The sequence below is a fragment of the Bolinopsis microptera genome, chromosome 13, assembly GCF_026151205.1.
Source record: "Bolinopsis microptera isolate Bmic1 chromosome 13, MBARI_Bmic_1.0, whole genome shotgun sequence".
Taxonomy (NCBI): domain Eukaryota; kingdom Metazoa; phylum Ctenophora; class Tentaculata; order Lobata; family Bolinopsidae; genus Bolinopsis; species Bolinopsis microptera.
The window spans coordinates 9,145,040-9,168,208 of record NC_087084.1 but is presented as its reverse complement, the minus strand read 5'-3'; the positions used below and the strand labels follow the sequence as shown (position 1 = coordinate 9,168,208).

The 23,169-nt window shown below is 38.9% G+C and overlaps 1 protein-coding gene across 1 annotated transcript in view; it reads left to right on the top strand.

Moving 5' to 3' along the window:
* Window positions 1-23,169, top strand: part of LOC134824761 (zonadhesin-like) — an 88,024-nt gene that overhangs the window by 12,785 nt on the left and 52,070 nt on the right. The window contains exons 11-55 of the mRNA XM_063836737.1: window positions 2,078-2,189; window positions 2,544-2,631; window positions 2,827-2,886; window positions 3,113-3,262; window positions 3,454-3,597; window positions 3,863-3,951; window positions 4,233-4,323; window positions 4,437-4,570; window positions 4,816-4,938; window positions 5,130-5,226; window positions 5,411-5,521; window positions 5,677-5,781; window positions 6,052-6,135; window positions 6,352-6,493; window positions 6,708-6,883; window positions 8,113-8,230; window positions 8,345-8,420; window positions 8,662-8,761; window positions 9,078-9,209; window positions 9,439-9,513; window positions 9,713-9,831; window positions 10,035-10,171; window positions 10,386-10,522; window positions 10,813-10,993; window positions 11,185-11,344; window positions 11,620-11,658; window positions 12,181-12,295; window positions 12,540-12,668; window positions 12,835-12,951; window positions 13,345-13,422; window positions 13,608-13,736; window positions 13,915-14,063; window positions 14,293-14,392; window positions 18,914-19,056; window positions 19,261-19,362; window positions 19,747-19,911; window positions 20,227-20,371; window positions 20,515-20,619; window positions 20,783-20,863; window positions 21,133-21,237; window positions 21,450-21,515; window positions 21,743-21,847; window positions 22,045-22,148; window positions 22,546-22,642; window positions 22,863-22,961. Coding sequence (XP_063692807.1) covers window positions 2,078-2,189; window positions 2,544-2,631; window positions 2,827-2,886; window positions 3,113-3,262; window positions 3,454-3,597; window positions 3,863-3,951; window positions 4,233-4,323; window positions 4,437-4,570; window positions 4,816-4,938; window positions 5,130-5,226; window positions 5,411-5,521; window positions 5,677-5,781; window positions 6,052-6,135; window positions 6,352-6,493; window positions 6,708-6,883; window positions 8,113-8,230; window positions 8,345-8,420; window positions 8,662-8,761; window positions 9,078-9,209; window positions 9,439-9,513; window positions 9,713-9,831; window positions 10,035-10,171; window positions 10,386-10,522; window positions 10,813-10,993; window positions 11,185-11,344; window positions 11,620-11,658; window positions 12,181-12,295; window positions 12,540-12,668; window positions 12,835-12,951; window positions 13,345-13,422; window positions 13,608-13,736; window positions 13,915-14,063; window positions 14,293-14,392; window positions 18,914-19,056; window positions 19,261-19,362; window positions 19,747-19,911; window positions 20,227-20,371; window positions 20,515-20,619; window positions 20,783-20,863; window positions 21,133-21,237; window positions 21,450-21,515; window positions 21,743-21,847; window positions 22,045-22,148; window positions 22,546-22,642; window positions 22,863-22,961 — 5,114 coding nt within the window. The remainder of the gene's footprint in view (window positions 1-2,077; window positions 2,190-2,543; window positions 2,632-2,826; window positions 2,887-3,112; window positions 3,263-3,453; window positions 3,598-3,862; window positions 3,952-4,232; window positions 4,324-4,436; window positions 4,571-4,815; window positions 4,939-5,129; window positions 5,227-5,410; window positions 5,522-5,676; window positions 5,782-6,051; window positions 6,136-6,351; window positions 6,494-6,707; window positions 6,884-8,112; window positions 8,231-8,344; window positions 8,421-8,661; window positions 8,762-9,077; window positions 9,210-9,438; window positions 9,514-9,712; window positions 9,832-10,034; window positions 10,172-10,385; window positions 10,523-10,812; window positions 10,994-11,184; window positions 11,345-11,619; window positions 11,659-12,180; window positions 12,296-12,539; window positions 12,669-12,834; window positions 12,952-13,344; window positions 13,423-13,607; window positions 13,737-13,914; window positions 14,064-14,292; window positions 14,393-18,913; window positions 19,057-19,260; window positions 19,363-19,746; window positions 19,912-20,226; window positions 20,372-20,514; window positions 20,620-20,782; window positions 20,864-21,132; window positions 21,238-21,449; window positions 21,516-21,742; window positions 21,848-22,044; window positions 22,149-22,545; window positions 22,643-22,862; window positions 22,962-23,169) is intronic.

The following is a 23,169-nucleotide window of genomic DNA, read 5'->3' as shown; positions in this document are numbered from 1 at the left end:
AAATGTCAATGGATTAATTGTTAATCTCAAAAAAACAAATTATATGCTATTTTCCCGATAGAAGATACCTAATCTCTTCCCAGTTATCATAAACAACGTAAATATCTTGCGCTTGAACGAAGCTAAGTTCTTAGGTGTGATTCTTGATGAAAAATTAACTTGGTTATCTCACATAAAAGCTCTAAAGTGTAAAATGGCCCGATTTGTTGGCATATTGTACAAAATCAAATCATACATTCCCTTAGAAGTTAGAATTCAAATCTACCACAGTTTTATTCAACCACACCTAAACTACTGCTCCTTGGTCTGGGGTTTCACGTCCAAGACCAAAATTGAGTGTTTATTCTGTCAACAAAAGAAAGGTATTAGAGCCGTAATGCCAGAATTTGTTAATTATTTTTATAAAGATGGGACACCTCCTACTGGTACCAAGTTTTTATTCAGCAACTACTTGATCCTAACTATACACAGCATAATCTTATCTAATTCGCTAATTTTCATTAATACAATTTTCTATTTCCCTAATCAGCTCCCTCCTCCCGTCGCAAAAACTATGCACGAAAATGTGCCGTCTCGAAACTCAGAAGCTATCACTGAAGCTAACTATGAATGGTTCAATGACTGCAATACTGCCACACATAGAAATTCAATATTCTTCAATGGCCCACTCCTATTTGTAGACGCATCGATAGACGAAGCATTCAATTCAGTGTCAGGCCAATCGCTGAAGGCGTTCAAATCACAATCCAAGATAACAATACTGAAGCTGCAGAAGGGGGATAATAATGTAAATTAGTGGTCCACGAGTAAATTTCTCATCCACGAAATCGGTGGCCTCCGTAGGTCCACTAGAAACAGAAATTCCTAATTGTTTTTGCTGCTAATTGGGGCTAAATCCAACGTCCAGAATTGAGTTTTTAAATTTGTTTTCTATCACTTTTATACCAAACCAAATCAATGCTATGTTTATAATCTGTAAATTTTTAAAATAATCTGTTTGTCGTATAGTTAAATTAATTAATAACTCAAACCCCTTTGTAAATGTGTTTTTTAAACAAAATTTTTGCTTTACTTTTATTACATTTTTTATAATCTGCTGCGTGCCATTAAATAACGAATTCAAAATTTATTTTCCATTATTTGCAGTTTGTTGCGATTTTATTACTATACATTTGACCTCAGTTTTTCTATTTAGTTTTGATATATTTTCTATTAGTTATGTTTTCAGGAGTGCCCATTGGGGTCTTTATTTTTAACTTATTATGATGTAAACAATAAATTGGTCCATTAGAGACAATCCCCTGACGAGGGGCTTTCAATCAAATCATATAACGTAGATGCACACGAATTCGTGATTCAAGCTGCGAACATCAATCTGAATAACATGAAATTCCATTTCAATATTAATAACCAATATCAAAATTAGTTAAACTGACATGATTCCGTGAATTCGATTTTTTATATAAATTTGTCGGACTTATGTGTAAACACAACTTTAGTCAGAATCCTCCCTTTTGGTCGGCTGTATACATAAAGGATTGCTTCGCAACAAAGCAATTTAGAAACTACTAGATGGCTGGCTTCTTAATATTAATTGGAATCCACGGTTTCAACTCTGTACGATCTTAAAAGAGTCGGGAATCATCATCCGGGTGGCGTCAATTAAAAATCCATATCCCTGGCCACTTATCTAATTTTGAGAGAGATAATTGTATTACATAGATCACTTATTATATTTCCAAACACTGTCTTTCCAATGTTACACCATCATAAACTTCCGTCACACCAGTCACCAACTCAAGACACTAGATTCCAAATTGGGATCTAGTACCCCCTTTCCTATCCTACGACCTACAACATCCTCTAATAGTAGGTCACTAATAGGTCACTAAGACCCTCAAAAGTCTCCCCTGGTTTGATACCCCGTGCGTCATACAACAGTTCTGTTTCACCAGTGATCACTAAACTGGTTATTGGTTTACGCTCAGGTGTGATGGAGGTAGTTGCCACTCAATTACAACTCAATTACCACACAATTACCGCTCAATTACCACACAATTACCACTAAACTGTTCAGGTGTGTTGGAGGTAAGGGTGACCCAGAGAGATGTGAAGCTGGTACCTACCAGTTGGAAGCAGGACAGACTAGCTGTGTGGAGTGCCCCTCTGGATCCTACTGTGACTCCATGGTAATATCCGGATAGGAACATTATTTATTAGTCGCATAGTTGTTATGTTTCTTGGGCAAAATTTGCATTGATCCCGTTTGTTGCGACAAGGAAATGGCTCATATCAGGAAAGGAATTACCAGTCGTTTCAATGTGACAACATCGTATTCGTGATCTGAAATTATTTGTAATATATAACACTACTAGATTAGTATTTAAATATATAATAGTAGTGTTGAAAGTATTAAAATGGTGAGCGTTTATACTGTTTATTTCCCTGTTAATTTTAGTAACCGTCTCAGGTCATCCGTCATCATTTAACATTTTAATCTTATTTAATAAAGATTTCTTTAAAAAATACATTTTTAAAATCAGGATACAGGAGATCAGGTGAAGGAGTGTCCGCTAGGTTCCTTCTGTCCTAAAGGAACTGCAGCTGGAGAGGAACACTTGTGCCCTAGTGGTTAGTCCCATTTTAATCACCACTTAATGACCACTCAGTTACCACCCAATTACCTCCCAATTACCACTCGATTACTACTCAGATCATTATAGAAACTCGTAATTTACACTTTACAGTCATTGATCACTGATCAGGTCCGTTACCAATCAATAACATAAATCACTAAAATCTCTGTACACGTGACTCCCTCTGCAGGAAAGTACGGAGCAACTACTGGATTACACAGTGAGGACGACTGTGGACCTTGTCCTGCGGGTACGTTAACTGTGTTTTATGTCTTAGTTCTTTAAAACATGTAAACAAATAAAACTATACCAGCTCTAAGATTGTAGTCTAGCTAATGCTATATATAGCATTATATATACAGTTTTAATATAAATACAAAGCACTATAATAAACTCCTAATACAAACCCCTAAAATGACAATAATTACAGTTAAATATTTTGCCAAAAACAGCAACTGAACACCCGCTCTCCACAGGTAAGTTCTGTCCCAACGCGGGGACCACAGAAGAAACCCTGAAGGAGTGCACAGCTGGGTTTGTGTGTCAGGGAGGGTGCTCTAAAGGGGAGCCCGGTGTGGGTGATGCTTGTGGGGGACCTTGTCCTGTGGGTAGATACTGTCCTAGTGGTACGTGCTATTTTATATCTTATTCCTTACTAATTATTATTACTAATTATTCCTTACTAATTATCCATGTTTGGTATAATCATATTCAGTAGAAAAACCATGAGGACCTCTAGTATTGTTATCAGAGATATCAACTGCTAATCTTAAATCACTACAAATAACCACCTCTCACGTGATCCCACCAACTCCAGGTTCATCAGTAGGAGACAAGTGTGCACAAGGAACCTACAACTCCCTGACAGGGAAGTCTCTCTCCAGTCACTGTGTTAAGTGCAGTGTTGGGTTCCTTTGCAATGAAGCTGGGCTGGAGACACCTGTTGTTAAGTGTCCCGCTGGTACGTCTTTTTTTATGGGATTTTTGGGGGTTTTTTAAGATTTCAGTGATTTATTGGAGGCGAGATTCATCTACAGAATGATGAATTTTCGTCGTTAAGGTGCGAAATTTAGCGTAGTTTATTTTCTGCTATGGCGAAAGTATCTTCGACATTCTTGATTTCTCGCCATTAAGATGAGCGATACAGCTTACTTAACATAGGACTTGGAAGCTATTTCTCGTTCTTTCCTTTTTTTAAATAAATAACAGTGCTACCATCTGATCAGGTTACATGTGTACCGCCGGAGTGTCTGAAGTATCAGACTCCATGAAGTGCCGAGCGGGACATTTCTGTCAGCTAGGAACTACCATTGAGGTCAGTGTTATTTAACACCTTGCTGCAATTAATATAGTTGTTAACTTGTGTTTTGAGGACGTATCTGAGTGAAACTGGTTATCTCTTACCCGTTAAGAATTGAGAATTATAATGTGATATTTTTATTCTTACTGAATATCTGTAAAAGCATCGTCAGAGTCTAACGAGAGCATATACTATATAGCATAATACAACAAGTTTAAAAATATAATCTTTGTTTGACACGACATATTTTTAACTGTTTCTGAACATCTAAAATTAACAAGCTTTTCTTCACGTAGGAGCCGTGTCCGGCGGGTAAGTTCTCGAACAAAAGAGGACTGACAGCAGCTGACGAGTGTGATCCTTGTACGGCCGGGTTCTACTGCTCAGGTAACTACTTCACTATCACTTTTCAAACACAAGGATATATTTTATTCCGCACTCATACATCAATTATTGCTACTTCAACACAAGGAAACATCTTTAAAAGTATCTGTCTTCAGGAGGAGAGACGAAAGAGACAGGAAACTGCAAGGACGGATACTACTGTCCTGCTGGGTCCTCCTCTAATACCCAGAACTCTTGTCCGGCTGGTAGCTACTGTCCTGGAGAGAGTCCTAATCATGTACCCTGTCCGGTTAGTGATAATGAGCCAAATTGTGTGATGTTACAAGTTCATTACTATTTCATCGTTTAGGACGGTGTTTAGCTCCGCCTTCGTGTCCATGTTAAAGTGAGTGTCAGGGTACTTCAAAGTAGGGTTCTCTTCGAATACTCAGAGTTTAGCCATTTAACCATTACCCAGTACTACAACACCCTTCCACAGTAGTGTGCACCTGTTCTGTACGTTCTAACACCACTACTAATATTGTTACCCTGCAGGATGGCAAGTATATGGGAGAGAAAGAAGCAAGTATTTGTTTGGAATGTCCTCAAACTAAGATGTGTAGTGGCACCGGGACTGTCACTCCCGATCCCTGTCCTAAGGGACAGTATTGCACCAAGGTTCGAACTATGTACATGCTTTTACATTTTTGTATCGGATAAAAGTTCAGCGATTTGGAAGATTCATTTACAGTTCCAACACTAAAGGACTGAGTTTCTTGAAATTTAGTCTAGTATAGACTTGTTGTAACCTTTCACCTTACGTTTTGACCCCACTTTCTGACCCCACGTTCTGACCCCACATTACTCAGGGTATAGGAAGTGCAGGAGGTGTCCGATGTCCTACCGGAACTTACAACCCTGAACTTGGTGCTGGAACCAAGGATAAGTGTCTTCCTTGCACATCCGGTAATCATAACTATTCCATCTTTCTAGTTTCTCTACAAGTTTCTAACCATAAAGTTTTATTAGTTATTTTAGAGCGATCTTCAAACTGCGTCTCAGTCTAAGTAAATCAAAAGAGATAAAGCTAACTGTGAAGTATGAATCTTACGTTTATCCTGTGCCTAATCCTTACATATCTCGCCTCCAGGTCACTACTGTGAGTCTACAGGTCTACCCGCCCCCACTGACGTGTGTGAGGATGGGTTCTACTGTGAGTCTGGTGTAGACACTCCCCGACCTGACGGCAAGAACAACAAAGGTAACTGCACGTGCGCTTATCTGTACGTGCGACTTCATAGTTCATATTATGAGGGTTTCGAGCACTATAGATCAATAATTAACTGTGATATGATTTGATGTTTGTTTTTCATAACATAACACTAAATTTATTATATCTTAATAATAATATATCAGGAGAAGGTAGGGAATGTGATGCCGGGTTCTACTGTAAGAAGGGAGTTGGAGAGAGATGCGAGCCTGGGTTCTATAGCCAGACTAAAGGTCTTTCAGAGTGCAAAGGTTGATAGTTTCACTTGTTTTAATGTTGCTTACTTAGTTAAGCTTTTTTATTTTAAATTGAGCACCTGTTGATCGGAATTTAAATTTAAATTCCGTGAAATTTAAACTTTTCTGTAGGTAAGATTAGACTTGGACGGTTGCTAGTTCCCCCTCCCATATCCCTAATGATGACCTTGGAGGGATAACAATTTCTATGAATGTACATCGTACCTTTGTTGATATTAGGAATTAATACTTATTATCCCAACTAACCCAACATATTATCTACAGAATGTGAGGCTGGTTACCTGTGTCTGGGAGGAGAGGAGAGTGGTGTTAAATCTGAGTGTACTCCTGGTGGTTACTGTACTGGAGGTGAGTTAATTAGATAATATGTTAATTTGTTATTTGATAATTTGATAATCTGTTGATTATTTTATTTGTTAATTTGTCAATTTGAAACATTATCAAAAATATTGATTATTTAGAGGTAGATTAAGTGACAGTTGATGACGATAGTCTATCTTCACTATCATAAAGAGACTAAATTTAGATTTCTATAATTAAGCTAAACCGATAAATTGCACCCAGGAAACTCTGAGCCAGAGCTGTGCCCTATTGGTACCTACAGCGCGCAGACACGTGCAGTGAACAGCAGCGTGTGTCAGTCGTGTCCCCCGGGACAGTATTGCAGGGAACAGGGCACCACCAGCCCTCAAGACTGTGATCCTGGGTCAGTAGTGTAGTTTTAGTTATATAAATGCATAATATTTTAGTTTTATCATTATCAAACGTTATTCAGTTTTGTGGTTATTCAGGATATGATATTCTGGTGATCACATATCCTGAAAATATGATATGTGAATTTGCTTACATTGTTAGCATTACATTCGGAAGTTGTTCCCCTATGTCTTCTCCGACCCTGAACTAAAACCCCACCTCCACAGCTACTACTGTACGCTAGGAGCAACATCTAAGGCCCCTACTCCTGACAGCGAGACTGGAGGGGAGTGTCCGGCAGGATCCTTCTGTAACTCCGGATCCAGTGCTCCGGCACCGTGTAGTCCAGGGTGGGCTTGTACCTCTGTTGGGCTGGAGAACCCTGACCAGCAATGTGCTGCAGGTACAGGGTGATATTGATATTCTCAATGTGAAATTGAGTACACTACCTTACTCGGGAATATTATAGCGGGTTAATTTATGACTGGGAAAATTAATGACCGGGAAAAATATGGCGGAATGTTCCAAAACCCACCAAGCATCAAAATGTATTACTATTAGTTTACCTTACTCGGGAACATTATAGCGGGTAATTTATGACTGGGAAAATTAATGACCGGGAAAAATATGGCGGAATTTTCCAAAACCCACCACTTTATCCCAGTCATAATATTCCCGAGTAAGGTAGTTGAAATTGCTGTTTTTGGTTTTAGTCTTTTTTATTAATTTAAAGCAGTCGAGAACGATCTGATTTCTAATATAACCTCGTTGTAGTCGAGTATCTGGTTACAATTCTGGTTGATCGTGAAAATTTAAGGATTTTCTATTCATAATTATACTAAATGGACTCTTAAATCGACTTCTTAATATCAAATTGGCAAAGGCACACATCCTCAATCCTGTGACATTTGAAAAGTCCACCCCCTTTTTTACCAATTTGTTAGTGGTATTTCGTTTTTTCGGTTTAAGTATCAAATGACAGTGCTTTTTAACTGTATTAACTTCCAGAATCAATAGAATAGAACGACGAATCATTCATAAATCGATATAGTTAACTTTGTCACGCCCAAACCTTGAAACCCCAGCACGACCCCTTTCTAAGAAGCGCGAGTATATATTTTGGTTTTTACATGTTACATCGCCAGTGCTTTATAAGTTCAATAAATAACTATCTTGTACGCATTTCTTAAACAGCCGCTATTGATACGCAGAATATCTTTAATGGGTGATGAAAGGTAAAGGTTGGCTTCTACGGTCTGGTTGACGCACAAAAAGTCAAAACTCCACTACTTTCGGATATCATTGACTCGCTGTTAAAGTTAGGATTCTACTGTCAGATCTGAAGCCTTGTTGATAACAGATAGGAAAATATTCATCGGCAATTCAAAAAGTGGACTACTTATGTTAGTTTGTGGGTTACTTTTATGGAATATGTGGAGTTGAACACATTGTCAAACACAAATGAAGTAATAGTTTTATAACCTACCAGACTTAGATAAAACCGAAAATAGAATCTTTACAAACAATTGCGTTGAAAAATTTCACAATTTCTCACAACCAAGCGGGATTGTAGCCAGATCCAGGAGTAATAATAACAAGCCACCACAATCTCCCCTCAAATCCCACTCACAGGATACTACTGTACCTCTGGAGCATCTGTTATAAACCCTGATAACATGAAGTGTCCCAAAGGGAAGTACTGTGGTGAGGGCACTACTGAACCTGCTGTCTGTCCTGAGGGTACTTACAGGTAACTTAACAATTACATTGCTGATTAATTGATTAAATATTAATTATACCTCATTAACTTCCTATTACCTCCTCATTATAGCACCATTATCGTCTCATTTAATTTCTACCTCAGGAACACTGAAGGTGCGGAGACAGTGGATGATTGTGAGCCTTGTCCAGCTGGTTCTTACTGCCAGGATACCACTCAAGTAACTCTTCTTAAACTTTGTTAATTATTATTAAATATTAATCAATAATTATTTCTGACCGCTGCACAGGACTACCTTCGTAGCAGTATTGATCAGAACCCGGGTTTATTACTAGGCTAGAGCGCAAGAGCACGTAGTGTCTCGTAATTTTATTGATGTTTAACATCTCCAATACAACATTCAAAATTATTACACATCAATAATTTTATTTTAAGGACTCTCAGACACTCTCCTCCTTCAGATAACAGGTGACTGTATGGCCGGGTTTTACTGCCCGGAGAAACAGACCTCAGGTTCTCCTTATCAGTACGAGTGTAAACCTGGGCACTTCTGTGAACCAGGTTAGTTACAACTGCCAACTTCTTAACCTAAATTACAGCTCATACCCTAATAAGATTCATTATAACCCTAGGGTGGGACAATCTTCTCTGTAGTCTATAGAACAAGTTCCCAGGGTCTTTACCGATTAACATCCTGCAACCATATTGGTCTAGCTTTCTGGCAAATAATATCCCTGACCTGTAGTACTCGTTTCTTACAACCGAAACTTCACCCTCATCTTCACATGACCTTATCACACTTAGTAATCTCGTCTCCATCCTGTCCACAATACCTCCAACCACCTCAATTCCATAACAATCACCTCCTTACACCCAGGTTCCACTAACATGACCAGCTGCCCACCCGGCCACTTCCAACAGGACTACAGCAAGGAGGAGTGCTTACCGTGTGATGCTACTAACTATTGCCCGGGGAGGGGTACCAGCACTTACACCATCTGTCCTGAGGGTATGTATATTGTCACGTGGGTCGGACTGACGAATTTATATAGTCACGTGGGTCGGAGTGATGATTGTGTAGTTACGGGGTATAATCATGGAATAATCATTATCAGTTATATGTAATTAAATTCATGTAATTGTGAGATAACCGAACGGTTACTAATCCTCTAATCAATGTATAGAGACAAGAATCAGTGAGCTATAACCAGTACCACTAATATTGCCCCTCTGTCCAGGTTACTACTGCCCAGAGCAGACCGGACCATACCAGGAATACCCCTGTCCAGCCGGCACTTACAGCAACACTCGAGGTTTAATGACGTCATCAATAAGTTGTGACGTCATTGATTTACGTCGATGTCTACCTTTGTTTTGATAAATTATAGTTATCTTGCTATTTTTAGGCACTTAGACCTTCTTATACAGACTGTATTACCACATTTAAAATTCCGTCACGATGACGTCAGACGTCACTAAAATTTCATGATGACGTCACCACCTCCTTATCAGGACTTCAAAACGAGGACGAATGTTTGTCATGTCCAGAGGGTTTCTACTGTGAAGAGGGAACTTCTGAACCTACAATGAAGTGCTCTGCTGGTTACTACTGTGACGGAGGCGCTACCAATGTTAGTAACATGTACTCTGAGATTTCGTCATTTTTTGTGGGATTTTCAAATCTCAAACTGCTTCAAACTTAATTATGACAAAATACATATACATTAACAAAATACATGTGCATTGTACAAAATACATGTACATTGTACAAAATACATGTACATTGTTTCTGTACATAAAAACAAAGTTGTTTTAGTTATCTGCCCCTGTACAGGCTACCCACAAGAGCTGCCCTGTCGGACGATACTGTCCGGAGCAGTCCGGAACTCCCAAGCTGTGTCCGGCGGGTACATTCCGTACTGATGAACTGGGACATGAACTAGACGATTGTACTCCGTGTACTGCTGGCCAGTCAGTAGTTTTTGTTTGGAGTTTACTCTGATACTGCGGATATCAACATTTGCCATTTTCTCAATACTCAGCTCATAATTTTATAATTTAATGAATCTTGGCTACCTCACCCTGCCCCCCTCTTCCCCTTTCTACCCCACTATCTTTCACTATGTCCCACTATTTCCTATGCTACCCCACCATGTCCCATCCTGACCTCCCATCTCCCACCCAGTTACTGTGTAAAGCCGGGTCTAGACAAGGTGTCTGGACAATGCGCTCCTCAGTACTACTGTACTTCTGGAGCTGAGTTCTCGCAACCTGACGACGGGAACACTGGGAATATCTGCCCTGTGGGAAAATACTGTACACGTGAGTCCATTTTTCACATAATTGGAATACTCTCCTATTAAAGTATTAAGACAGAGGGGAACATTTCCGTAGTACCTGAATAAAATAAACTACTATTATCCAGTTATCAGACTTATACTATCAATCATGGGCATACAAAAATGAGCAATCTAGTTATTTAAGTACTTAAGGTACTGAACAGGGAAAATAAACCATTTTACCAAATGTATGTACCATCGAGATTATAGCTTATTATAAACTCGTTTTACTAAACCAAGATTCAAGAAGTATAAACCCCTCCCCCTCCTCAGAGGGCACCTCGACCCCGTACAACTGTCCAGCTGGCAGCTACATGGACCAGGAGGGAAACTCTGACACAGACTGTTTCCCCTGCCCGGGAGGAAAGTACTGCGGAGTAGGAGATGAGACTGGTGGGGAGGACTGTGATGCTGGTTATTATTGTAACACCAAGAATACTGGTCCTAACCCTGGGTGGGTTTCTCACGTTATGTATATCACGTGACTTGTTACTGATATAACGTTCGATAAGCCAGTCGTATCACGTTAAATACATCACTTGTTTTCTGACTGATTAGGAGATTTTCTACTGTATATTTGTATTTTTAAGAAGTTAATTGTTAGCAAAGTTTGTGAATGTCTCTTACCCCACTCCACACGCCCAGGTCGGATACAGCAGCTGATATCGGGGGACCATGTCCGGAAGGAACCTACTGTCCGGCTGGTTCCACTCGACCACTGGACTGTTCGGATGGTACTTACAATAATGCCACTAAAGCTGAGAGCTGTATCGACTGTCCTGCCGGATTTTATTGCGATGAGAAGGTATTTAACTGACTTGTAACTAAATGATATGATAACTCCGCTTTTTATTTTAAAACGAATGTCGTTCTATTGAAACGACTTTTTACATGCAGATTTAACAATTAAAATGTAATATAGCGACCGTGATCCACGGTAACTCAGTTTGATTTTTGATAGTCAAGATTTGATCAAACTGTTCAGTGTTCTTTCAATTTGAATTGGGTCTCATCCGATAACTATAGTGTCAACTTCCTATTTTCTCACGAACATTTTAAAAAGTGGATTAAATATTTCAGATCAACTTCCACAAAGCCTCATTCACCTACACTACAGGGGTAACCACTAATGTTCATTTCATTCAGCTTAGATTTCAATATTCTTAATTCGTTAAATTTGTTAAATTAATAAAAATCGTTAAAATCATTAAAATCACCCAAGTCATCAAAGTCATTAAATTCATGGAATTCATTTAATTGATCAAATTGTCTATTAATAAACCTTAAGTTTGTAGCATAATTTAACTATTAAGGTATTACAGTCGTAACGCACTTGTACGGCATAAATTCCTTTTATCGTTTCATGAACAAATGTGGAAGTTAATTGTAGGGAGTCCTTATATTATATTACTTATACTATATTACTACTTATATTATATTGCTACCATTAATTATAATATATTACTATTATATTACTATTACTCTATTATATCCTGATTATTCCAGCTTACTTGTCCATGACTTCATAGCAATATACAAACATAACCTCAAATTTAACACGATATTATATTTTTTAAAGATCTAAAAAACCGCAACCTTAAAACCGTATTTGACACGAAAATGCCCTTTTTTATTTTCCAGATAGAACCAAAAGAGTGCCCACAAGGTTACTTCTGTCCGGAGGAGACTGGTATTGACTGGGTACCGTGTGAGAGGGGAACGTTCGGAGCTAAACCGGGCCTCATCGATCAGGATGGTAGGTTTATTGGGTTGTCAGCTGGTTGTTGAGTGTGAGAATTAATCAGTGTGATTGTTTTTTTTTAAGTAATGCTCTTTCAATGGTTGGAGCCTAAAATACTTAACGACTTAGATCTGACCGTAAGGTAAAGTAAATATTATATATGGCGTGTTAAGTCGGGAAAAACTATCATTTATTAAATCAACTACATCATTTAACAAATTATTCAGTTAAATAATCAGTAAATGTAATTAAATTGCAGGTTGTACGGACTGCACGGCAGGGCATTACTGCGACACTTCAGGACTTTTAGCACCTGCTGGTGAATGCCAGGCTGGTTACTATTGTACCAGTAAAGCCACTCAGAAGAACCCCACGGACGGAAACACGGGTGTGTTTTTGAAATTTTAACTAATTATGTTCCCAATAAAATTGAAAACTAAATCTTTGTTGATTGATTAACCTATATGTTAAATGATAATTAAAACAAGATAAGTTCAGTAAATATAATTATGTAAATTATTTAAGTAAATATAGTTGCTCAATAACAATTACAGGGAACTCTTGCGGGTTGGGAACTTACTGTCCGACTGGGAGCGAGAAGTCTACCGAGTGTGAAGCAGGGACCTACAATAATAAACAAGCTCAGGCATCCTGTCAACAGTGCCATGCAGGTAATGTTTGTTTGTTTGTTTGTTTGTTTGTTTGTTTGTTTGTTTGTTTGTTTGTTTGTTTGTTTGTTTGTTTGTTTGTTTGTTTGTTTGTTTGTTTGTTTGTTTGTTTGTTTGTTTGTTTGTTTGTTTGTTTGTTTGTTTGTTTGTTTGTTTGTTTGTTTGTTTGTTTGTTTGTTTGTTTGTTTGTTTGTTTGTCTGTCTGTCTGTCTGTCTGTCTGTCTGTCTGTCTGTCTGTCTGTCTGGCTGGCTGTCTGTCTGTCTGTCTGTCTGTCTGTCTGTCTGTCTGTCTGTCTGTCTGTCTGTCTGTCTGTCTGGCTGGCTGGCTGTCTGTCTGTCTGTCTGTCTGTCTGTCTGTCTGTCTGTCTGTCTGTCTTACTAATTTGCTGTTCGTAGGTTACACGTGTGAGGTGGGAGCTACAGACTACCAGAACAGCGAATGTAAGCTCGGTCACTGGTGTGCCGAAGGATCAAGTGAGTGTTTAATATTATTATTATACATTATTATTATATCCATTTTCCTCCTTTATCCATGGTTCTTTATTTGACCTTCTGTATTGAACAGCATTATAAAAATTCCAGTACAACAAAAACTTTTCTTTTTGTTGAAACCACTACTCTAACCTCACACATGTAACCAATAATTCTCCCTATGTCAGGTCAAGCAACAGCTACAAAGTGCGACCAAGGAACGTTCAACCCTGATCCCAAGGGGGCCACTGCTGATGCGTGTAAACCCTGTACAGCGGGGTACTTCTGTGCTACCACAGGGCTGGACGGTCCAACTGGTTTGTTTTGATTTTTATGGAATGCGAGCTAGCATTTCCAAATTCCAATTAAAAAACACAACAAACAATTTTTACATTCTTGAACGATCACCTTTAATATTAAATCCGATAGATTCCTCCGAGTTAACTAACCGAACTAACCAACTAACTTAATTAACTAACTAAACGTGTAACTCAGAGGAGTGCGAGGCCGGGTACTACTGTACGGGTGGTGCTATGAGTGGCACCCCTCCTACTGGAGATACGGGGGGTCAGTGTACCCCTGGTCACATCTGCCCCCGAGGAAGTGAGACTCAACAACCCTGCCCTGCCAGATACTTCTGCCAGGTTAGTGTTTATCCGTCTGTTTTGTCCACGAGGTTATATTTCTTTAATTACTCTTGTTAATATGCATCGATTTTGTGGTTTTTTAGTTAGCCGAACAGTCTGTGTCCGTGATCTCTCCGAGATCTGTGTAGGTCTGGTTCTTGTGTGTCAGTAATTTCCTTCGTCTGCCCGCCCGTCTGTTTCAAATCTGCCTGTTTCTTGTCTGTCAACTAACCCATCCTTTCCTCAGACAGCAGGAATGAGCAAGGTTACTGATGACGATATCTGCCCTGCTAAGTACTATTGTCCTGCTGGCACTGACGAACCTGACTCTAACGAGTGTACCGCAGGTAACATATTATGTAAATTATAACATATGAAACGTATGTAAAATATGTCATTTATGTAAAATATGTCATTTATGTAAAATACTACCAAATGCTGGAAGTTGAATGGTTTAGAATAAGCTGGTCTGTTGCTTTGACTTTGTTGTTCCACTGGAGCACCGCAATTATACCGACCTATGTAACTTGGCTTGTGAAAGTGTATATTAAGACGAAATAGTACATATTATAATAATTTAGGGTATTATAATAATTTATAATATTATAATAATTTATGGCATTGTTTGTGTCACAAAGTGGGGTTTGCTGATAAGATATATCTGTCTATCCCCAGCTGGGTAGGAACTCCTAGCACTGCTGATTCGTTAGAAGTGCTCGTATTAGCGCCAATAACAGATAATTAACATAAATATATGTTGCACATTTTATTTATAGTTTGAGATTTAGGCGAAGAACTCCCAAATCTTATGATGAAATTGTCAGATGTTCAATGTTAAAGTATAAAAAGCGAATAGCGGGTTAGAGTCAGTAGTGCAGTGAATAAGGGATATAAATATTATAATTTCTGAGTACTGATCGTCGTCAAAGATACCTTAAAGTTTCGGTGCAACCCGCATGGATTGGAAGCCATAATCGTCTACAGTATGGATACAATTTATGGTGTATGGGTTCGTTACTTTTGACTTTTGGATTTTTTCTTGACAGCAGGTCAGCTTATAAGTTGAGCAGACTTAACCAATAACCTTAGTTCTTTGTTAGATCGTCAATTTAAGCTCATCCGTGTCTGTAGCAGTCCCTCGAAAGATATCTCAAAATGAAGAACACCATGATGCTAGTAACCCTACTCCTCTTAGTATAGTTATAGACCCAGTAGTTTCTCTTGGGGAAGTCATGAGGTTCTCTTCCACCCCCTCGGTTAGTAACTATGTAATCTTGGACAACCCTGATTTCCAGGGTATGGAGACATCCTTCACAATATGTGCATGGGTTAGACCCAGGAATAATGGAAACACTTATGGTGTTTGGTTTAGTTACCAGGTTGCTTCCTCTGATGATAACGAGATAACGTTCAGCAATGATGGTGCCAGTTGGGATAGACTGTTTAGCGACAACTTAGCAGATTCTGCTTCAAATCTAGAATCTGATGTCTGGAGCCACTATTGCCAAAGCTGGGACCTCACCTCAGCCACCAGACGGATCTATGTAAACGGAGTGGAAGTCGCCAACAAAGCTACAACCTCAGGTCGTAAATTAAAGGCTGGAGGAGTTCTTGTCCTTGGTCAGGACCAGGACAGTCCGGGAGGAGGATTTGCTGCGGAGCAGGCTTTTAGTGGCGACCTATACAACCTGGTGGTGCTTGACAAGAAATTATCCAGTGAAGAAGTCGGCAACTTGTATGAGCGCGGAAGATGTGGTGAGCTAGACCTGAACCTCAACCAGAACGTCGTCCTGGAATGGTCGGATTTCCTTAACGCCAAAAGAAATGGTGACGTTTTAGTGGAAGCCGGAACGTGCAGCCAGTGGGAGTTAGTCAGGGGAATTCTCGACGATGATCTTCTAGAGCACCTTTTGAAATTCCACAAGTTCAACGAGTAGTTGGTCTGAATCCTGTCTGGACAGAACGGATATTTAAGAAAACACGGACAGTTTGCATGAAACTTGAAAACGGACAATAATGTGTCAAATATGATCGTGCTGTTATTCGAAATATGTGAAATATGTGTTGATATTTGAAATCAAAATGACGAACAGTCATCATTTTTATTTAAAATGAATGGCCCCGGCATGGTATACATTTTAAAAGCCACAGCGGCCCAACTAACGATATTCTTTAAATAATATTAGATTTTGTTATTAATCTTGTTATGTATTAATTGTGTACAATATCTGGTGTAATGTTTTAAAAAATCCTTTTTATCAATCTATGATGATTTATGTGTCATTATTTGAATGCGAATTAAGAAATTATAAGCCATCAAAAAAATTAAACATCTCGAAATTCAAAATATAATAATGAAAAAAGAACTTAAGAATCAAAACTGAAAATCAATATACACGACTCTTCATCGTATTTAATTCTAGCTCGGATTGTTTAAAATTTGAATCTGGAGAATTAATCCAAAAATAGCCATGTGTCTGAATCTGAAAGATGTGTAAAAATGTTAGTTATTAATTTTCTACGTTAAATTAAAAAATACCTGCTAAAATTGTACGGCCACAGCACACTACCAAATACTTGTTAAGTAATTGAATGCCAAAATATCTCAATCTTATGTTATACTGACAGCATAATATTATAATAATTTATTATATACATGGTCCCATCATATAATATTATGATAATTTATAATACTACAATAATCCCAATAATTTATAACATTGTGACACTAAGTGAGTAAGTGGGGTTTGCTGATAAGATATATCTGTCTATCCTCAGCTTGGTAGGAACTCCTATCATTGCTGATTCGTTAGAAATAGAAGTGCTCGTGCGATGTTAACTTATTTTAACTATAAAACTTATCCACATAGTATTGGCGCCAATAACAGATAATATATGTTGCACATTTATAGTTTGAGATTTATTGCCTGCATTTTCTGAAGAAGTCCTAAATCTTATGATGAAAATTGTCAGATGTTCAATGTTAAAGTATAAAAAGCTAGTAGTGGGTTAGAGTCAGTTGTGTAATGAATAGGGGATATAAATATTCTAATTTCTGAGTACTGATCGTCGTCAAAAAACACCTTAAAGTTTCGTTGCAACCCATGGATTAGACGCCATAATCGTCTACAGTATGGATAAAATTTATGATGTATGGGTTCGTTACTTTTGACTTTTGGATTTTTTCTTGACAGCAGGTCAGTTTATAAGTTGAGCAGACTTAACCAATCACCTTAGTTCTTTGTTCGATCGTCAATTTACGCTTATCCGTGTCTGTAACAGTCCCTCGAAAGATATCCCAATAATGAAGATCACCGTGATGCTAGTGACCCTACTCCTCCTAGTTATAGACCCGGTAGTTTCTCTTGGGGAAGTCATGAGGTTCTCTTCCACCCCCTCGGTTAGTAACTATGTAATCTTGGACGACCCTGATTTCCAGGGTATGGAGACATCCTTCACAATCTGTACCTGGGTTAGACCCAGGAATAATGGAAACACTTATGGTGTTTGGTTTAGCTACCAGGTTGCTTCCTCTGATGATAACGAGATAACGATCAGCAATAATGGTGCCAGTTTTGATTCACTGTTTCAGGATGACTTAGGAGATTCTGCTTCAAACCTAGAATCTGATGTCTGGAGCCACTATTGCCAAAGCTGGGACCTCGCCTCAGCCACCAGACGGATATATGTAAACGGAGTGGAAGTCGCCAACAAAGCTACAACCTCAGGTCGTAAACTTAAGGCTGGAGGTGTTCTTGTCCTTGGTCAGGACCAGGACAAACGGGGAGGAGGATTTCAGGGGCCCCAGGCTTTTAGTGGCGACCTATACAACCTGGTGGTGCTTGATAAGAAATTATCCAGTGAAGAAGTCGGCAACTTGTATGAGCGCGGAAGATGTGGTGAGCTAGACCTGAACCTCAACCAGAACGTCGTCCTGGAATGGTCGGATTTCCTTAACGCCAAAAGAAATGGTGACGTTTTAGTGGAAGCCGGAACGTGCAGCCAGTGGGAGTTAGTCAGGGGAATTCTCGACGATGATCTTCTAGAGCACCTTTTGAAATACCACAAGTTCAACGAGTAGCTGGTCTGAATCCTGTCTGGACGGAACGGAGATTGGAGAAAACACGGACAGTTTGCATACATCTTGAAAACGGACAATAATGTGTAAAATATGATTGTGTTGTTATTCGAAATATGTGAAATATGTGTTGTTATTTGAAATCAAAATGACGAACAGTTATCAGTTTTAGCTAAACTGAATGGCCCCGGCAAGGTATACATTTTAAAAGCCACAGCGGCCCAACTAACGATATTCTTTAAATAATATTAGATTTTGTTATTAATCTTGTTATGTATTAATTGTGTACAATATCTGGTGTAATGTTTTAAAAAATCCTTTTTATCAATCTATGATGATTTATGTGTCATTATTTGAATGCGAATTAAGAAATTATAAGCCATCAAAAAAATTAAACATCTCGAAATTCAAAATATAAAATATAATGAAAAAAGAACTTAAGAATCAAAACTGAAAATCAATATACACGACTCTTCATCGTATTTTATTCTAGCTCAGATTGTTTAAGATTTGACTCTAAAGAGTTAATCCAAAAATAGCCATGTGTCTGAATCTGAAAGATGTGTAAAACATTTTAGTTATTATTTTTCTACGTTAAATCAAAAAATACTCGCTAAAATTGTACGGCCACACTACCAAACACCCGATTATCTCCTTCAATCCTGTTGACGATTTACTAGGCTTCACCCTTTTTCTAATGATAAGGACATAGGTGTTATGATATAGCACTGAGTGAGCTGTGAAGGGAGGTATCTTGTGATTTGAACAATATTAAGTGACTGTTCCCCAGGAAACTACTGCCCGGAAGGAACTGGAGCTACACCAGCGCCCTGTCCTGCTGGTAAGTTCTCATCTGACAAGGGACTTTCTGCTGAGACTCAGTGTACACCATGTCAAGCAGGCTTCTATTGTCCTCTACCTGGTCAAACTCAGGTTAGTTTACCTGTTTAGTCGGTCACGTGATGAATTTGCCACGTGATGAATTGGTCACGTAATAACTCAGGTTATTCTACCTGTTTATTCGGTCAGTCGTCGTTAGCTACACACCACATTGTGTTGTCGCCATTAATTCTAAAATTCCAATCATTAATGGTGAAAATGACACAAACAAGATGACCTTACTATCTGCTAAACCAGGTTGACGAAGATAACCACGTGTGTCCGGAAGGTTACTACTGTCCAGCTGGTACAGACCAACAGAACTCATTCCCCTGCGAACCCGGTTCTAAATGTCCTCAGGTCAGTTATAGTTCCATATTCCAGTTTTAAAACTCTCAGTTTTTATCGATTTATCGATAAAACGTTTATCGACGAAAACGTATGGGTCAGAATTTCATAAAAAGAAAGATTTATCTGGCGAGGGTATTATATATATATTTTGTAGCTGTACTCCTACACATTAAAAGTCGGTGTTGATTAGATCTTCGAAATAAGTCTTTGCATCATTTTATTAAACATCGTTATCTGAGATAAAATTGTTCTAAAAGCAACTGGAATATATATATATATTGAACGCGAAATAATTAGCATTGTTATCAAATCACGTGAAGTTATACACGTGAAGTTATACCTGGACCCGCACAATGGCACGTGACATGAACTCACTCCGAGTCCGTATCTCAGGGACAAGATAAGCCTGTGCCATGTGAGGGAGGCACATTCCAAGAACAAACCGGACAGACGGAATGTGTTGAGTGTCCGGCCGGAAAGTACTGTGAGCCTGGGGTGTTAATACCTGCTGACTGTCCTGCTGGTCACTACTGTGGGGGCGGCAACACCCTTTCTCAGGTAATACTTTACTTTACAATGTGATCATTTTTGTAATGATTATATTTTGTTGTAATGATGATTTTTTGTCGTAATATAATAATGATAGAGCCAATGATTTGTCAAGAAACCAACGGTCAGTCCAGCACGTATACGATGTAGTTATTAAAGTATTTAGATAAACAGTCCATTTAAATAGCTTGAGAGTTGAGATTATCGTATATAATAATCAGCTCACTTTTAACGGTGTAAATTAATTATTCTAAAAACTGGCATAATTATATTGTTGATAAATGATATCACAACATCTTCATAAAACGTTTTCCTCCGTTCCAGAAATGTCCTGCTGGAACCAAGTCGCTGGCAACCCAACTTACAGCGGCAGAAGACTGCACGTTATGTCCGGCGGGTAAATACTGTGATACACCAGGCAAAACTACAGACTCTGGGAACTGTCTGGCTGGGTCCTACTGCAAGCAAGGTTTTTACTAAGATAATATGTGGAATTTGTATTTTTGTAAAGCATGCTGTCTCAACGTGGAGTTAGAATCCGAGCCATTTCTCTTCATTCTTTCTCCTTTAAAACCAATATCTCAACTTAATTAATCAGTAAACAATCTCCAGGAGCGAAGCAGGCTGATCCACCAGCTGATGCTCTAGGAAACAAACCCTGTCCCCCGGGATCCTACTGTCTGGCTGGTACCACCATCCCTACTTCCTGTCCTCTTGGTATGTTGTCTCCTAGGTTATGTAGGAATGTCAGTGAACCAGTGAATCGGCGCTGTCCTTTGGTCTGCACTTCAAATTGTATTGGAGCATTTCTTAAATTGTTATCATATTGGAGATGTGAAACAATCAGATGTGACCAAATAACGTAACTTGTTACTCTCAGGCACGTATCTTGGTACAGAGGGAGGGGAATCAGTTGACGACTGTGTGGACTGTGATGTCGGCAAGTTCTGCAACGCACTAGGTAACTTAACTATTTAAAGATTTGCTTCTTTTGAAACTAACTTTTCGTTGGTTAGTTATTTCTGCACACTTTTACTAACTGCTATGTAACTAGTTACAAACAACTCCTTATCTAGTTAACTTAGTTAACAACCCCCTTCTACAGTACTTATCCTTTTCAAGCTCCCAATCAATAACTAACACATCTGTCCTCTAACACCTTCCCAACTAACACCTTCCTAACTAACACCTTCCGAACTAACACCCTCCTAACTAACACCCTCTACCCAGGTCTAACTCAGCCAGCAGGAGACTGCAGTGCCGGGTATTACTGTGTCTCCAAGAACACGGTGCCTACCCCTAACGAGGATGTTGTGGGGCGGCCGTGTGATGCAGGTCTGTCAGTGGTGTTTTCACTTGCTTACTTTTGTAGACATTCAGATGTCTGGTTATACTGACAATTGAATTATTCGCAGTTTTCAACTTACTTTCCCCGTTTACCGATTAATCCAGTCTTGGTTCATCAATATAATCACCAGCGATGTAATATCGGTATTGGTAATTTATTAACTAAATTTAATTTATTAACTCGCTACTTTCCACTACAGGACATTATTGTGAAGCCGGCAAAGATCAACAAGAGTGTCCGCCCGGAACATTCTCTGCTAAACGAGGTATGTTGTCCAAATGCTGTACACGTATTGTTAATCAATTTGTCTTAGATTTTGATATATTTGATTTTGGATAAACCGAAGAACGTAGAACTATACTCTCGTTAGATTGTTTTTAACTACAAATTTTGAACCGTCTACTCAACATGATTAAAAGTAAAAACTCGGCTGTATTCAGTGTCTACTGATCACGGGACTAATCACGTGACATCTCTAACCCCTTACCCCAGGTCTGAAGAGCAGCTCAGAGTGTGATCCGTGTCCGGCCGGCAAGTACTGCGAGGGAGGCAAGAGCTCCACCAGTGGGGACTGTGAACCTGGCTGTTATTGTCCGGGTGAGTTTACCTTTGTAACTACAGTAACTCACTGCTGACAGGGGAGGAGGGTATATACTTTTGTTGAGTCCCAGTGTTTTTGGTTTTACAGTAGGTGACGTACGTCTCATAATTTTGTTGAGTTTATCCCAGTTTATCTTGTTTCGCCGAAGATGACGTTACTATTTTCCACCTATTCACACTCCTTTCTCCCCCAGCTGAGAGTTCAGTGCAGTGCCAGGAGGAGTGTACCGCTGGGAACTACTGTGAGGGAACTTCACCTCAACAAGTACCCTGCCCTGACGGATCTTATCAGGACCAGGTTGGTATTTAATTGGTATTTAATTGGTATTTAATTGATATTTAATCGGTATTTAATTGGTATTGAACGGTCAGGATACGTGCTTCATCAATTAATTTTACAAAATAAACTTTAGGTTAAGTGAGACTTTTTTATCTCCAACATTATACGTGGTTCAACTTTTAATTTGGTGAAAAAATGTTGAATAAATATTTGGAAATTGAGCGGTTAAGTGCTTATTCTGTACGGCCAATATACGGCTATTGGTAGCCATTCTTAACCGATAATTTTCCAAGTGTACCCCTATAACCTACTCGTCCTAACATAAACATAAAAGTAACTTGTCCCACCAACTTGCTTTTATTCTCTTTTTTTTAATAAAATAAAAAAACTTGCTTGATAACCTCTCCATCCTCAGCCGAGAGAAGCTGACTGTGCGGAATGTGGAGCTGGTAGACTCTGCCCAACAGGATCTGAAGAACAGCTCCCTTGTAAAACTGGTCACTTCTGTCCAGGTATTATGGGCTTCCTAATAGTGGTGTGCCCATTGCAAAATGATTGAGGAAAAAAGTGCTAAATTTCACTTTGATGGTTTGGCAAGGTTCTTATTTAACGTGATATGAGAATCTGGGCTTTAACTTAATGTCAGAGATTGTTGACAGCTCATCTGTTACCATTGAGAGTTGGCCACTATACACTATCAATAATCAATGAAAATATTTCCTTGTGTTTCAGGTGGGACAGGAGAAAATACAAACCTGATGCAGTGTCCAGCAGGGACCTATTCTAACAAAACTGATCTAGCTGGTGAGGAGGATTGTACTCCTTGCGATGGTGAGAAAATGGACCTTATTTCAACATCGAATCGTTAATTAATAATAACTTGAAATTGTATTTTGATATTAAACATAATGCAGTTGATAACAGTTATCTTGGTATCACGTGCTGGACACACGATATACCACGTGCTAAACACACTATACCACGTGCTAACACACAATGCCACGTGCTAACACACAATACCACGTGCTAATCACAATAT